We start from the raw sequence: 12,651 nt of genomic DNA on the forward strand, positions 1-12,651 counted from the left end.
CATTTATATACACACACACATATATATACACACACATTTATATACACACACACATATATATACACACACATTTATATACACACACACATATATATACACACACATTTATATGCACACACATTTATACACACACATATATACACACACATTTATATACACACACACATATATATACACACACATTTATATACACACACATTTATATACATACACACTTATATGCACACACATTTATACACACACACACATATATATACACACACATTTATATAGTACAGTAAGACAGACAAGCAATAACAACAACAAAATACCTTGGAAGCATGTTTATGGACGGTCAGGGCCCCGTGATTTTCTTGTGTGGGGTTTTGCACAGATTCTGTCACTGTTCCTAGGATTCATACTATTCATTTTGTTGAATTTTCATTAAATGAGAAATAGAGTTGATCTGACAATTGTACTCTGTATATATATATATATATATATGTTTTTCATTCACAAATACTTAACATAAAAATAATGCTAGATCCTTCAAACGAAAAGTTTCTATCTGAAAAAGTCATTTATGTAAGATGCCTTATTCTGATAATATTAAAAGAACGAAGAAATTGCAGTTTTTAAAAAAATCAAAGATAGTGACAATAGAGAAATAATTGATCCCCACAGTAGCTTAAGCTGAATAGTATTTTCAAGTAGGAAACACTCCAACCATTTTTGGATTTAACATTCTGAGCAAGCAGAATAAATCTCAACATCTCTGAAATGCATACTATAATAGAGAACATTTTTTGAGAGACATTCATCGTAACACTCTTTGTCTCTTTACTTGGATCGTCTTTGAAGGACTTAAAGGATTCCTTAGCTACAAGATGATTTTATGCAGAAAACAAACATTTTATTTCTGAAATAAGATGTTCATCTTCTTCATATGTAGATAGAGAAATAAGGAAATATGTCAGTAAACAACCCACTGCCAGCCAATTCCGACTCACAGCGACTGTTGTTTACAGTAGCACTGTTTCTTGGGTTTCCAGGATTGTAAATCTTAACAGGATCAAACAGCCTCTTCTTTCTCCCAGAGTAGCTGGTGACCTTGAACTGCCAACCTTGCGATTAGCAGCCCAGTGTTGAATCCACTGTGCCACTAGAGTTCTGTGAACATGTCCCTTTTTGTTGTTAAGTGTTGTTGAGTCGTTTCCCACTCATAGGGATGCTGTATAGAGTTTCTGAAGAGCAGCTGGTAGATTTGAATTGCCAACCTTGTGGTTCACAGTCCAGTTCTGATCCACATGCTACACACAGTTGTTGTTGTTGTTAAATACCGTGGAGTCGGTTCCAACTCATAGAGACCCTGCACAGGGTTTCCGAGGCTGCAAATCTTTACAGGAGCAGAGAGCCTCATCTTTCTCCCACGAAACAGCTGGTAGTTTCAAACTTCCGACCTTGAGGTTAGCATCCCGATTTGTAACCACTAAACTACCAGAGCTCCTTGCCACACATGGTGGTTATAGGATCCCATAAAATTTTAGTGAAAGACAGAATATTATAAAGAGCATAGTTTGAACCCAGTTCTGATGTTTAATAGCTATGTGACCTTAGACTAATTACTTCATCTAAATTTATTTTTAAAAATTTAAATGTTAAAGACTTAAGTTGTAAAGAAATGCAATAGGTGACTCTTCCATAGTCGTTTGTTAATAAATATTAGTTACCTGGCCAGCTTTCCTCCTGGACTTGTTTACAGTTCATTTACTTCTATTTACATCCCTTCACAGTTTAGTCTTTGAAGAATGTCTGAGTTCTCACCATTTGCCTTTCTTTTCTTTTAAGTTCAGCACCGAAATTGAACAAACCATCCTGTAAACAGAGAAATTGCTACAAAGATTTCAGCTATTACATGCTTCCTTTCCCGAAATATTATTTAATACTGAAAGTATTTTTAGACTCTTTTTAAGTTATAACCTTTCTTGTATTGTAATTATGTATAATTCAAACAGTTGCAATTGATCTCTATATCTAGATTTTCACCATTTATACAGCATTGTAAACATTGAGATTAAATACTAGCATATGAAATTATAGGATAACTTTTTCAAGAAAATAAAAAGGGTAAGAAAGAAAAAACATCTGTCTGCATTCCTGTACTTTTCTTGTTTGTGTTTTAATAAAGGAGTCCTTTAAGCTTTTAGATCATCAAATAAAGTTATAACTATCCACAGATTTTAGGCAGTTATCAGGATCTTTTTAATGTTGGTTTATTTCTTTAACAAATATTTACTACATTGTCTACCCTATGCCTCTGGAAGTTCTTTGTCAATGTATGCTTGCAGCCATTTCTGTATTACTTTTAATAAACTTAACTCTCATGGGATATCAAATAGATCGTCCGATGATTTCCACATTGCATTGCATCACCTCTCTTTGGAATGGGCACAAATATGGGTCTCTTCCAATCAGTTGGCCAGATAGTTGTCTTCCAAATTTATTGGCATAGATGAGTGAATGCCTCCAGTGCCACCTCACTTTCTTGAAAGATTTCAATTTTTATTCCATCAGTTTCTGGTGCCTTGTTCTTTGCCAATTTCTTCAATGCAGGTTGTACTTCTTCCTTCAATATCATTCATTGGCTCTTGATCATATGCTACTTCTTGAAATGGTTGAATATCAGCCATTCCCTTTCAGTACAGTGACTCTGTATATTCCACATCAACCATTTCCTTTTGGTACAGTGATTCTGTGTATTCCTTCCATCTTCTGCACAAGACCTTTTTAAAGTATTGAAGAGCAAAGATGTCATCTTGAGGACTAAGGTGCACCTTACCTAAGCCATAGTATTTTCAATAAACTCATATGCATGTGAAAGCTGGACAGTGAATAAGGAAAATCGTAGAAGAACTGATGGTTTTGAGTTATCGTGTTGGAGGAGAATATTGAAAGTGCCATGGGCTGCCAAAAGAACCAACAGATCTGTGGTGAAAGAAGTGCAGCCAGAGTGCTCCTTGGAGGCCAGGATGGCCAAACTTCATCTCTCATACTTCGGACATATTGTCAGGAGGGACCAGTCACTGAAGAAGGATATCATGTTTGGTAAGGTGGAGGGTCAGAGAAAAAGAAGAAGACCTCCACCGAGATGGATTGGCAAAGTGGCAGCATCGATGGAATCAAGCATGGCAACAGTAGTGAAGTTGGCCCAGGACTGGGTAGTGTTTTGTTCTTTGTGTGTAGTGTTGCTATGAGTTGCTACCGACTCGATGGCACCTAACAACAACAACCCCATGCCAAGGGTTGGGGCTAGGTACTAGAAATAGAGTGGCAAGGAAATCAAACAGACCTATTAGACTTGCCTCCAAGAAGCTCCCAGTTCAGTGGGAGAGAAAGGTGTTGGAACTGTTATTCCAGGTATGGCTGATGCCATGTTGCATGAATGGGAGCTGATCCATCTCCATAGATCTTGATGTTCTTTACGTTAAATGAAAATTATTGCTACATTGGTGTTACTTTTGTGTAAGTTGAATTGTTTTGCTGAGATAAAATGTATATGTAATACCATATTAATAATAATTTTGGTGATGGTGTGCCATGGAGTTGGTTCCAACTCAGGGACCCTGTGTAAGGTTTCCGAGGCTGTAAATCTTTACAGGAGCAGAAAGCCTCATCTTTGTCCTGCCGAATGGGTGGTCATTTTAAACTGCTGATGTTGAGTAACCACTATGCTACCAGTTGTTATTGTTGAGTGCCATCGAGTTGGTTCCGACTCTTAGCGACCCTTGAACCACTATGCTACCAGACTCCTTATTAATAATAATAGACATCTTTCTCTAAAACCCCCAAACCAAACCCACTGCTATCAAGTTTCAAAGACTATAAATCTTTATGGTATCAGAGTGGATTTAAAATGCTGATCTTGTGGTTAGCAATCCAGTGCTTATTCTATGATGTTGTTGTCTGGTGCCATCAAACTGGTTCTGATACATGTTGCTGTTGTTAAGTGTGGTCGAGCTGGTGAGTTTAAGTCACCGACATTGCAGTTCAAACTGACCTTATGATCCAAACTCATAGCGACCCTGTATAGGGTTTCCGAGGCTGTAAATCTTTATGGGAGCATAAAGCGTTATCTTTCTCCTGAGGAGCAGCTGGTGGGTTTGAACTGCCGATCTTGTGGCTAGCAGTCCAGTGCTGATCCTACAGCGTCACCGATGCTCCCTTCTTTCTATGTCATTGTTGTTAAAGTGCCATCGAGTTGATTCCTACCCATAGCAACCCTGTCTGTATAGGGTTTCTGAGAAGCAGCTGGTGAACTTGAACTGCCAACCTTGAAGTTCAAATTGACTTTGCACTCTGACACATTAACTCACAGCACCACACCAGGACTCCTTCTTTATATAGAAGTTGTTTTAGATTTATATAAATTTATCCCAAACAAAACAAAACAAAAAGGAAACCTTAGTAATCAAGTTATTATATTTAAAAGAAAGGAAGCTCAATATAATTTCTGCCTTTTTTAACTGCTAGGTGTGTCTAATTATTTTGTTTATGTCTTATATTAGCTAATAAAATGATCATTTGTTTTTCAGCCTTTATAGGCACAAAAACTCAATTTACTCACCTATGTGTTTTTGTTGGGCTTCTGTAGGAATTTCAATGAACATTATCACTCCTTGTGTAAAGCAGTTCATCACCTAGCAACTGTAGACTGCATTTTCTCCCTGGCCAAGGTCGCTAAGCAAGGAGATTACTGCAGGTAATGTACTTTTTTATTTCCCCTATCTTTTAGTCCTTTAGATCAGGTGGCGTTATTCACTTAATTTTAATGTGTTTATTATAAAAATTGAAATTAATAAAATATGTTAGACTCTTGGTATATATATACATGTTGTTAAGTGCCTTCAAGTCAGTTCCGTCTCATAGTGACCCTGTATAGGGTTTCCAGGAGTGGCTGATGTGTTGGAACCGATGACGTTGTACAGTCCCCACTGCTTATCCTGTAACACTACACCAGGGCTCATATACATGTTGTTGTTGTTGTTGTTGTCAGGTGCCATCGAGTCGGAACCGACTCCTAGCGACCTCATGCACAGCAGAACGAAACAATGTCCGATCCTGGGCCAACCTCACTACCACTGCCACATGGCACCTAACAACAACAACATATACATATAGCTTAATTTAAAAATAAATGAGTTCTTTCTTTCATGCTCTATCACTAATTGCATTGAAAGCAGATGTTTAGTATAACTCTAGAGGTGAATGTTATATATTTTAAGTTTAAATATATGCGGTGACTTTTTAAATAAAGTAAGCAATCCTTTTATTTGCTACCTTTCATTTGAACATTTTTGATGTATTTAGTGTTATATTTGTGAAGGCTTGATTAGACAAGAAAGGATGGGAGGAGATAGGCATATTCTGTGATCTTTTCTGTCCTTCTTGTGGAGAGCCCAAACACACCCCACCATTCTTTACTGAAGGAGCTCTGGTAGCATAGTGGTTATGATTTGGCCTGCTTTTCTCAGAGTCAGCAGTTTGAAACTACTAGTCGTTCAGTGGGAGAAAGACGAGGCTTTCTGCTTTCTGCTCCTCTAAAGATTTACAGCCTCAGAAACCATATACACTATGAGACAGAACTGACTTCATGGCTTATAATCACTACCATTCTTTACTGAGAGCCACAAGATCAACAGTTCAAATCCATCAGCTGCTCCTTGGAAACAGGGTTGCTCTGAGTTGGAACCTACTCAACAGCACTTAACAGAAGTATTCTTTATTTGAGAGTCCTGGTGTGACTCTGTAGGATAAGCACTTGACTTCTAACCACATGGTTGGCAGTTCAAACCCATTAACCACTCCTAGAAAACCTTATATAGGGTCGCTATGTGCCAGAGACAGCTGGACAGCACTTTACAGCAACAACATGTCATCAGCATGTTGCAGTATACTCAGTTGATAATGGCTGCTAATAAAAAAGTTGTTCAGTGTACAACATTTATATATTTGTGGGAGGAGCCTTGGAGAATTAGTTGTGTCAGTATTGGGCCCCTAAACATACTCAGCTCATTGTTTTGTTTCATTTTGCTTTGTTGTCCATTTATGTGTTGAGTGGACCTACAGAGTCAGTCATAGTAGATTTGTTTAAAACAGACCCTTCCTATTTTCATTTATTACTCTATTTCATTTCATATCAGAGTTATATCAATATGGAGAGATTTTCCTAATTGGTTAACTCTAGGCATTTTAGAGATAAAAGTTTATAGTGCAATAAATGAAAAAAGTTATATCTTTTTTAACATCCATAAAATTGGGCATATAAATTTAATCTACTTGAATCAAGATTTGGAAGACTAAGAATCTACCTTTAGTTAGTTGATTTGGTATCTCACTTAACTAGGAGTTCTTTCCAGGTACACAAGATTTGTGAAGCAAACTTTTCCTGTATATTCTCCTTTGTAATCAAACACAGAAAGCTCTTCCTATTGAAAAATAACTTAAGCCTAGCCTTCCCTCTTACACTTCTTCAGTTCAGTTTCACACAACAACAGAATGCTTCAAAGTGACTTGCTGTTGTTTGCTCTGCTGCTGCTTGTGAAAAAGGAACATGTATATGAGTATGTGGTTTGCTCCATTATACTACAATGAAATTTTCTTATCTGTATGTGTGTTGTATACATATGTATGAACATGATGTGTAATTTAACACATGGTTTTCAATGTGGTGTAATGATTGTAATCTGGCTTTAATGTCTGGTTTTTACCCATCCTCTGCCACTCTTTGGTGTTCTATCCTTGCTTAAGTTTCAGACATCCACATGTAAAATTGTAGAAAGTAAAGTCATGAACTGATAAATGGGATAGATTTTCAGGTTGTAGTCATTCTTTTATTAGGACCTAGTTTGGGCAAAAATCCTATCTGAAGGGAAAAATAAACCTGTCAGTTGTTGTTAGCTGCCACTGAGCCGGCTCTGAGTCACGGTGACCTGAAGTATTACAGAGCGAATTGTTGCCCGACCCTGTGCCATTTTCATCATCACTGGTGCATTTAACTCCATCGTTGTGGTTTTTGTGTCAAATCTGAATTGAGAGCTTCCTTCATTTTTGTCGGCCCTCTGTTTTACTAAACATGATATCTTTTTCTAGTGATTGAACTTTCCTGAGGATGTATCCAATGTAAATGAGTCAGTCTCAGCATTTTCGCTTCTCAGGAACATTCTGGTGGTATTTCTTTTATGCCTGATTTGTTCTTTTTTTTCTTTTTTGGCAGTCCACAGTGTATTCAACATTGTTTGCCAGCACCACAATCTCTCATTACATGTATCTGTCATTACATCACTGTGAAACTCGATGACTAATTCCTAGGTTCATCAGAGACTTAAACATCTTTAGAGCATCTACTATCTGCAAATTTGGACCTGGGTTTTTCAGTTTGGGACTTCTCCTTGGTGCTGTTATATTTTATAGTATGTATGTTTGGCTCTGTGGGTTAATGCATCAGACTGCAAAGCCATTTGAACTGCAAGATCAGTGGTTCAAGCTCACCAGCTGCTCCTTGGAAACCCTATACAGGGTCGCTATGGGTCGGAACCGACTTGATGGCACTTCACAACAACAACAACAACTTGTTTTATTTATTTGGAGTCCTGGTGTGGCGCTGTGGGTTAATGCGCCAGACTGCAAAGTCGTTTGAACTGCAAGGTCAGCAGTTCAAGCTTACCAGCTGCCCCTTGGAAACCCTATACAGGGTTGCTATGGGTTGGAACTGACTTGACGGCACTTAACAACAACAATGTTTTATTTACTGATGCTTAATTACTTAAGCTGCTCTGGTAGCGTAGTGGTTACAAGTCGGGCTGCCAACCTCAAGGTCAGCAGTTCAAAACTACCAGTGATTCAGCGGGAGAAAGATGAGGCTTTCTGCTCCCGTAAAGATTTACAGCCTCAGAAACCTTATACAGGGTCACTATGAGCTGGAACTGACTCCACGGTACTTAACAACAACAATAATTACTTATAAATTAGAATGAATTGAATATTATAAGGATTATGTGTTTTTAATAAAAAATAAAAGTTGCTAGTTAGTATTCATCATACCCGTATTAATTTATCTTACTCTTTTTTGAAAAATAATTTCTAATTCTCTGTCAATTCTCAATCTTGTCTCTTTGCATGTGGGAACAATAGTTATTTTAAAATCTGTTTAATAAGATAATTCAAATATGAGAAGGCATCAAAAATTGGAAGAAAAATTCTATTATCTTTACTTCCAGTTTTCCATGAAATTTTTGAAATCTCCTTGTATATGGAGTTCTTTCGAGTCTGTTTCTATAGTCTGTTGCTTCTGCTGTTTTTCATTCACATAGTACAATCTCCTTGCATGCCTAGTTGTTGTTGTTGTTTTGGGTGTTAAACTTGCAAAATCACTTGTAGACGTAATTAATTTATATTCTGTTTCTTCTGACATAATTACATTTGCTTCTTCCAAGCATCTCAGGACACTAAAAAATCTGGCATCACTTTCATCTAGTTTCAAGGGGTGAGATGATTCAACAGTGAGCTATAGTTTTTATTTCTATTGCATTCTCATGCCTGATAGGCAGCCTTTAGGTTTCTCAATCTAAAACAAAATTGTTAAAAGTACTCAGAAGTCAGCAAACACCTCCAGGGCAAAATTGGGCCCTCCCTATATGAGTTCCTGGCCTGTTAAGTCCTTGCTGTTTTGTTAGTTAGCTTTCAAGCAGTTGTTTTATAAACTTTGTCCACCTTCAACGATGATGCAGGACCATGCAGTGTTTCCTTCTCTTGTGCATAGGGTCACTATTCAGAACCAGCTTAATGGTATGTAGTAGCAACAAGGGCAAATAGAAATGTTGGACAAAGTTCCATTACCAACTGTCAATCATGTTTGCAATGCTGGTGGATATGTTGACAGATTTGATTCTTAAAAACAACAAGCAGCAGCTACTTAACCATTTGTTTTTATAACAGTAAGACAATAAGGAGCTCTGGTAGTGTAGTGGTTAAGAATTGGGCTGTGAAACGCAAGGTCAGCAGTTCGAAACTACCAGCTGCTCCACGGGAGAAAGATGAAGCTTTCTGCTCCCGTAAACATTTACAGCCTCAGAAACCCTGTTCAGGGTCGTTATGGGTCGGAACCCACTCGACAGCACTTAACAACAAGACAATTTTAGGAAATTCTTCACATGCTAAAACACTTGCTAAATTGGATAGCATGTATTTTATAATAGGAAATATTCATATGAAAACAGTTTAAGTGCAAAAATGAAATAGAATGTAAAGTTATGAAATAGGAAATGTCTATCTAAAATGCATTTTAAGCCAATATTTAAACATGTGATGTTTGCAAATTTGTCTTTGATTTCCAGCTCATTCAAAGACCTTAGTTCATTTATCTCTTGCAGTTAGTTCACATAGATTACTTGGCTTCAGAATTATTCTCTGTCTTTCTAAATGCTATTATGGCTATTTTATTCACTATAACAAAGTCCTCATGGGTGCTGTAGGATAAGCAGTGGACTGCTGACCACAAGGTCAGTGGTTCAAACTAACCAGCCACTTCTTGGAAACACTATATTGGGTAACTGTGAGTCAGAACAATCTCGACAGCACTTGACAAAAATAATAATCACTGGTGTGGTGCTGTGGGTTAATGCGCTGAACTGCAAGGTCAGTTTGATCCACAAGGTTTGGGGTTCAACCTTACCAGCTGCTCCTCAGAAACTCAATGCAGGGTCACTATGAGTCGGAACTGACTTGATGGCACATAACAACGCCAACATAATAGAAACTTGTAGGCAAAACTTCTTATTCTACATCTTTCTATCTAATTTATATTCTGGGCATTATGCTGTTTTACTAATATAGAATTTGGACTGTTGTAGGCTAAGTACTGGACTGCTGACCACAAGGTCCTTGGTTCAAATCTACCAGTCACTCCTTGGAAACTCTATACCGGTTACTATGAGTCAGAACTGACTCAATGGAACTTAAGAACAGTAACAACTAATATAGATTATGCGTTGGTTTTGTGAGGCAGTTAAAGAAGAAGATGAAAAATTTTAAATATAAAGTAAAATACATACTTGGTTCATATTCAAATGTTTCATTCTTTCCAACCAAATTCCAGATTTTCTGAGTGGTATCCTTCATTTCCATAGATTATCATTGATATGATTTTTATATCTTTTATGTTCTAAATATCCTAATCCTAGTATCTCACCCCAAACTTGTGAATTTTCATTTGTTTCTTACTGTACCAGGAAATGTTTTGTCATTATGTAATTTTGATCACAACATAATGTGTCACTTCAGATTTTAGAATAGAACAAATCACTCAGAATTTTATTCTAAAGTGAAAACGTTCCTGGGAGTCATATCAATGTCACAAATATGATAGATTGATTTCACCTAGGATTTTATTTTAAATTTGATACCAGTTACAGATGCTTCTGCTTCCTGGTGAGTTAGTGCACTAGACTGCAAAGCCGTTTGAACTGCAGGGTTGGCAGGTTAAGCTCACCAGCTGCTGCTCAGAAACCCTATATAGGGTCGCTATGGGTCGGACTGACTCGACAGCACTTAACAACAACAACAGATGCTTTCAGTTTTTTCTGTAACAGATCATTCATTACCCACCCAGATAAAAATTCCATCTAAAGTTAATATTTGAAATGCAAAAGCTGTCCTTTTAAGATCATTTAAAAAAACCTCTTTTAAACGATGATTTCAAATTGTTTACTTAGAAGATACTTTAAGCAGTCATCTAAAATGGGCCTCTTGCATCTGGAAGAAAGAAGAGTGAAGAAAAACAAGGGTAAGGCAACAGTCCAACGAACTAATGGACCACATGAGTCGCAGCCTCCATTACCCTGAGACTGAAAGAGCTGGATGGTGCCCAGATGCCATTACCATCTTTCTGATCGGGACCACAGAAGCTACTGCACAGAATGAAAGAAAAATGTAGAACAAAATTCAGGCTCATAAAAAATGCCAGGCTTAGTGGTCAGATAGAGACTAATGGAATCTCTGAGACTGTGGCCCTTCAAATCTGGACCCCACGTCCCCAGCCGAACACCAGACAGGCCTACAGAGTGAACAGTAATACCAGGGAGGACTGTACTCCTCAGAGCAATTAGCTCTATGGAACCAAAAGAGCAGTATTTGCACCACCACCACCACCCCCCACCCCCCAAAAAAATAAAAGAAAGCTCAGGAAGTAGGAAGGGGCAGGAATAAAGGATGAGTGGATGCAAGGGACCTAGGGAAGAGTGCTGTTACATTGAGGGAATTTCAGCTAATGTCACAAAACAAAATGTATGGAAGTTGGTGAATGGAAAACAACTTGTTTTGTAAACTTTCCCCCAAACAATTTAAAAAGAAGAAGATACTTCAGTCACTTTTTTGTTTTTTTAAATGTGAGTGTACATTCTTGGGCTTCATTTTCTGAATATATTCTAGAAGAACAATTCAAGTATTTGTTTCCTGTTAAGTGCTGTTGAATCAACTCCAACTAATTTAGACTCTATATAGGATTTCCTTGGAGTGGCTGGTGAGTTTGAACCATTGAACGTATGGTTCAAACCAACCTTTTGTCCAATGCTTTATCCCATAGTACCACACCCGGGCTCCATTATAATAAATGAGACACCTATATACCATAACATGAAAAGATGTCCACACCTATTCAGTGAAAAGGTATATGAAACACATTACATATGTATGACCAGATAAATAGGTACATGTTTAATAAAATTAAAATATGCGTGCATTTATCTTTCGTCTAGCTATATAACTCATTGAGCAGGAGTCAGGGGAGGCAAGTGTTGCATTTTGCTTTGAAAGTTCCTATCCTGTTAATTTTTTTCATTAAAATTTCCTTAAAACACACAGTAAAGTGAACATCCAAAGTCTTAAATGGCATATGCTTAATGACATTTTTTCTTGGAGGTAAAAGAGTATCTACTTTATTAAAAAATAATTTTCCAACCAAATACAAATATGCAGATATCAGATTATCTTGATACAACTATTGAAATGTTTTTGTGGTGTGAATTCAGAAAAGTCCTCATAAGTGAAAGTTCTAAGTCAAAGAATTTAAGGAAATTGCTGATACAATATGGCAAAAAAAAAACAAACAAAAAAAACACAACAAATGGCCAAGCCATTTGTTTAACCTTAGTAAAAAGATGTTTAACCTTAGTAACGTGTTGTTGATAGGTGCCATTGAGTTGGTACTGACTCATAGCGACCTTACACACAGCAGAATGAAACACTGACCAATCCTGGGCCAACTTCACTGTCATTGCCATGCTTGAGCCATTGATGCTGCCACTTTGCCAATCCATCTTGCTGGGGGTCTTCCTCTTTTTCTCTGACCAGCCACCCTACCAAACCTGATATCATTCTCCAGTGACTGGTCCCTTCTGACAATGTGTTCGAAGTATGAGACACAAAGTTTGGCCATCTTGGCATCAAGGAGCACTCTGGCTACATTTCTTCCAACACAGATCTGTTGGTTCTTTTAGCAGCCCATGGCACTTTCAATATTTGCCTCCAATACCATAACTCAAAAGCATCAATTCTTCTACGGTCTTCCTTATTCACTGTCCAGCTTTCACATGCATATGAGGTTATTGAAAATACCAT

General features: G+C 37.5%; 1 protein-coding gene across 1 annotated transcript in view; it reads left to right on the forward strand.

Moving 5' to 3' along the window:
- The window catches only part of MSH3 (mutS homolog 3), a 280,941-nt gene that overhangs the window by 183,321 nt on the left and 84,969 nt on the right, over positions 1 to 12,651 (forward strand). The window contains exon 18 of the mRNA XM_006870606.1: positions 4,631 to 4,738. Coding sequence (XP_006870668.1) covers positions 4,631 to 4,738 — 108 coding nt within the window. The remainder of the gene's footprint in view (positions 1 to 4,630; positions 4,739 to 12,651) is intronic.

This window comes from Chrysochloris asiatica, unplaced genomic scaffold, assembly GCF_000296735.1.
Source record: "Chrysochloris asiatica unplaced genomic scaffold, ChrAsi1.0 scaffold00145, whole genome shotgun sequence".
Classification (NCBI taxonomy): Eukaryota; Metazoa; Chordata; class Mammalia; order Afrosoricida; family Chrysochloridae; genus Chrysochloris; species Chrysochloris asiatica.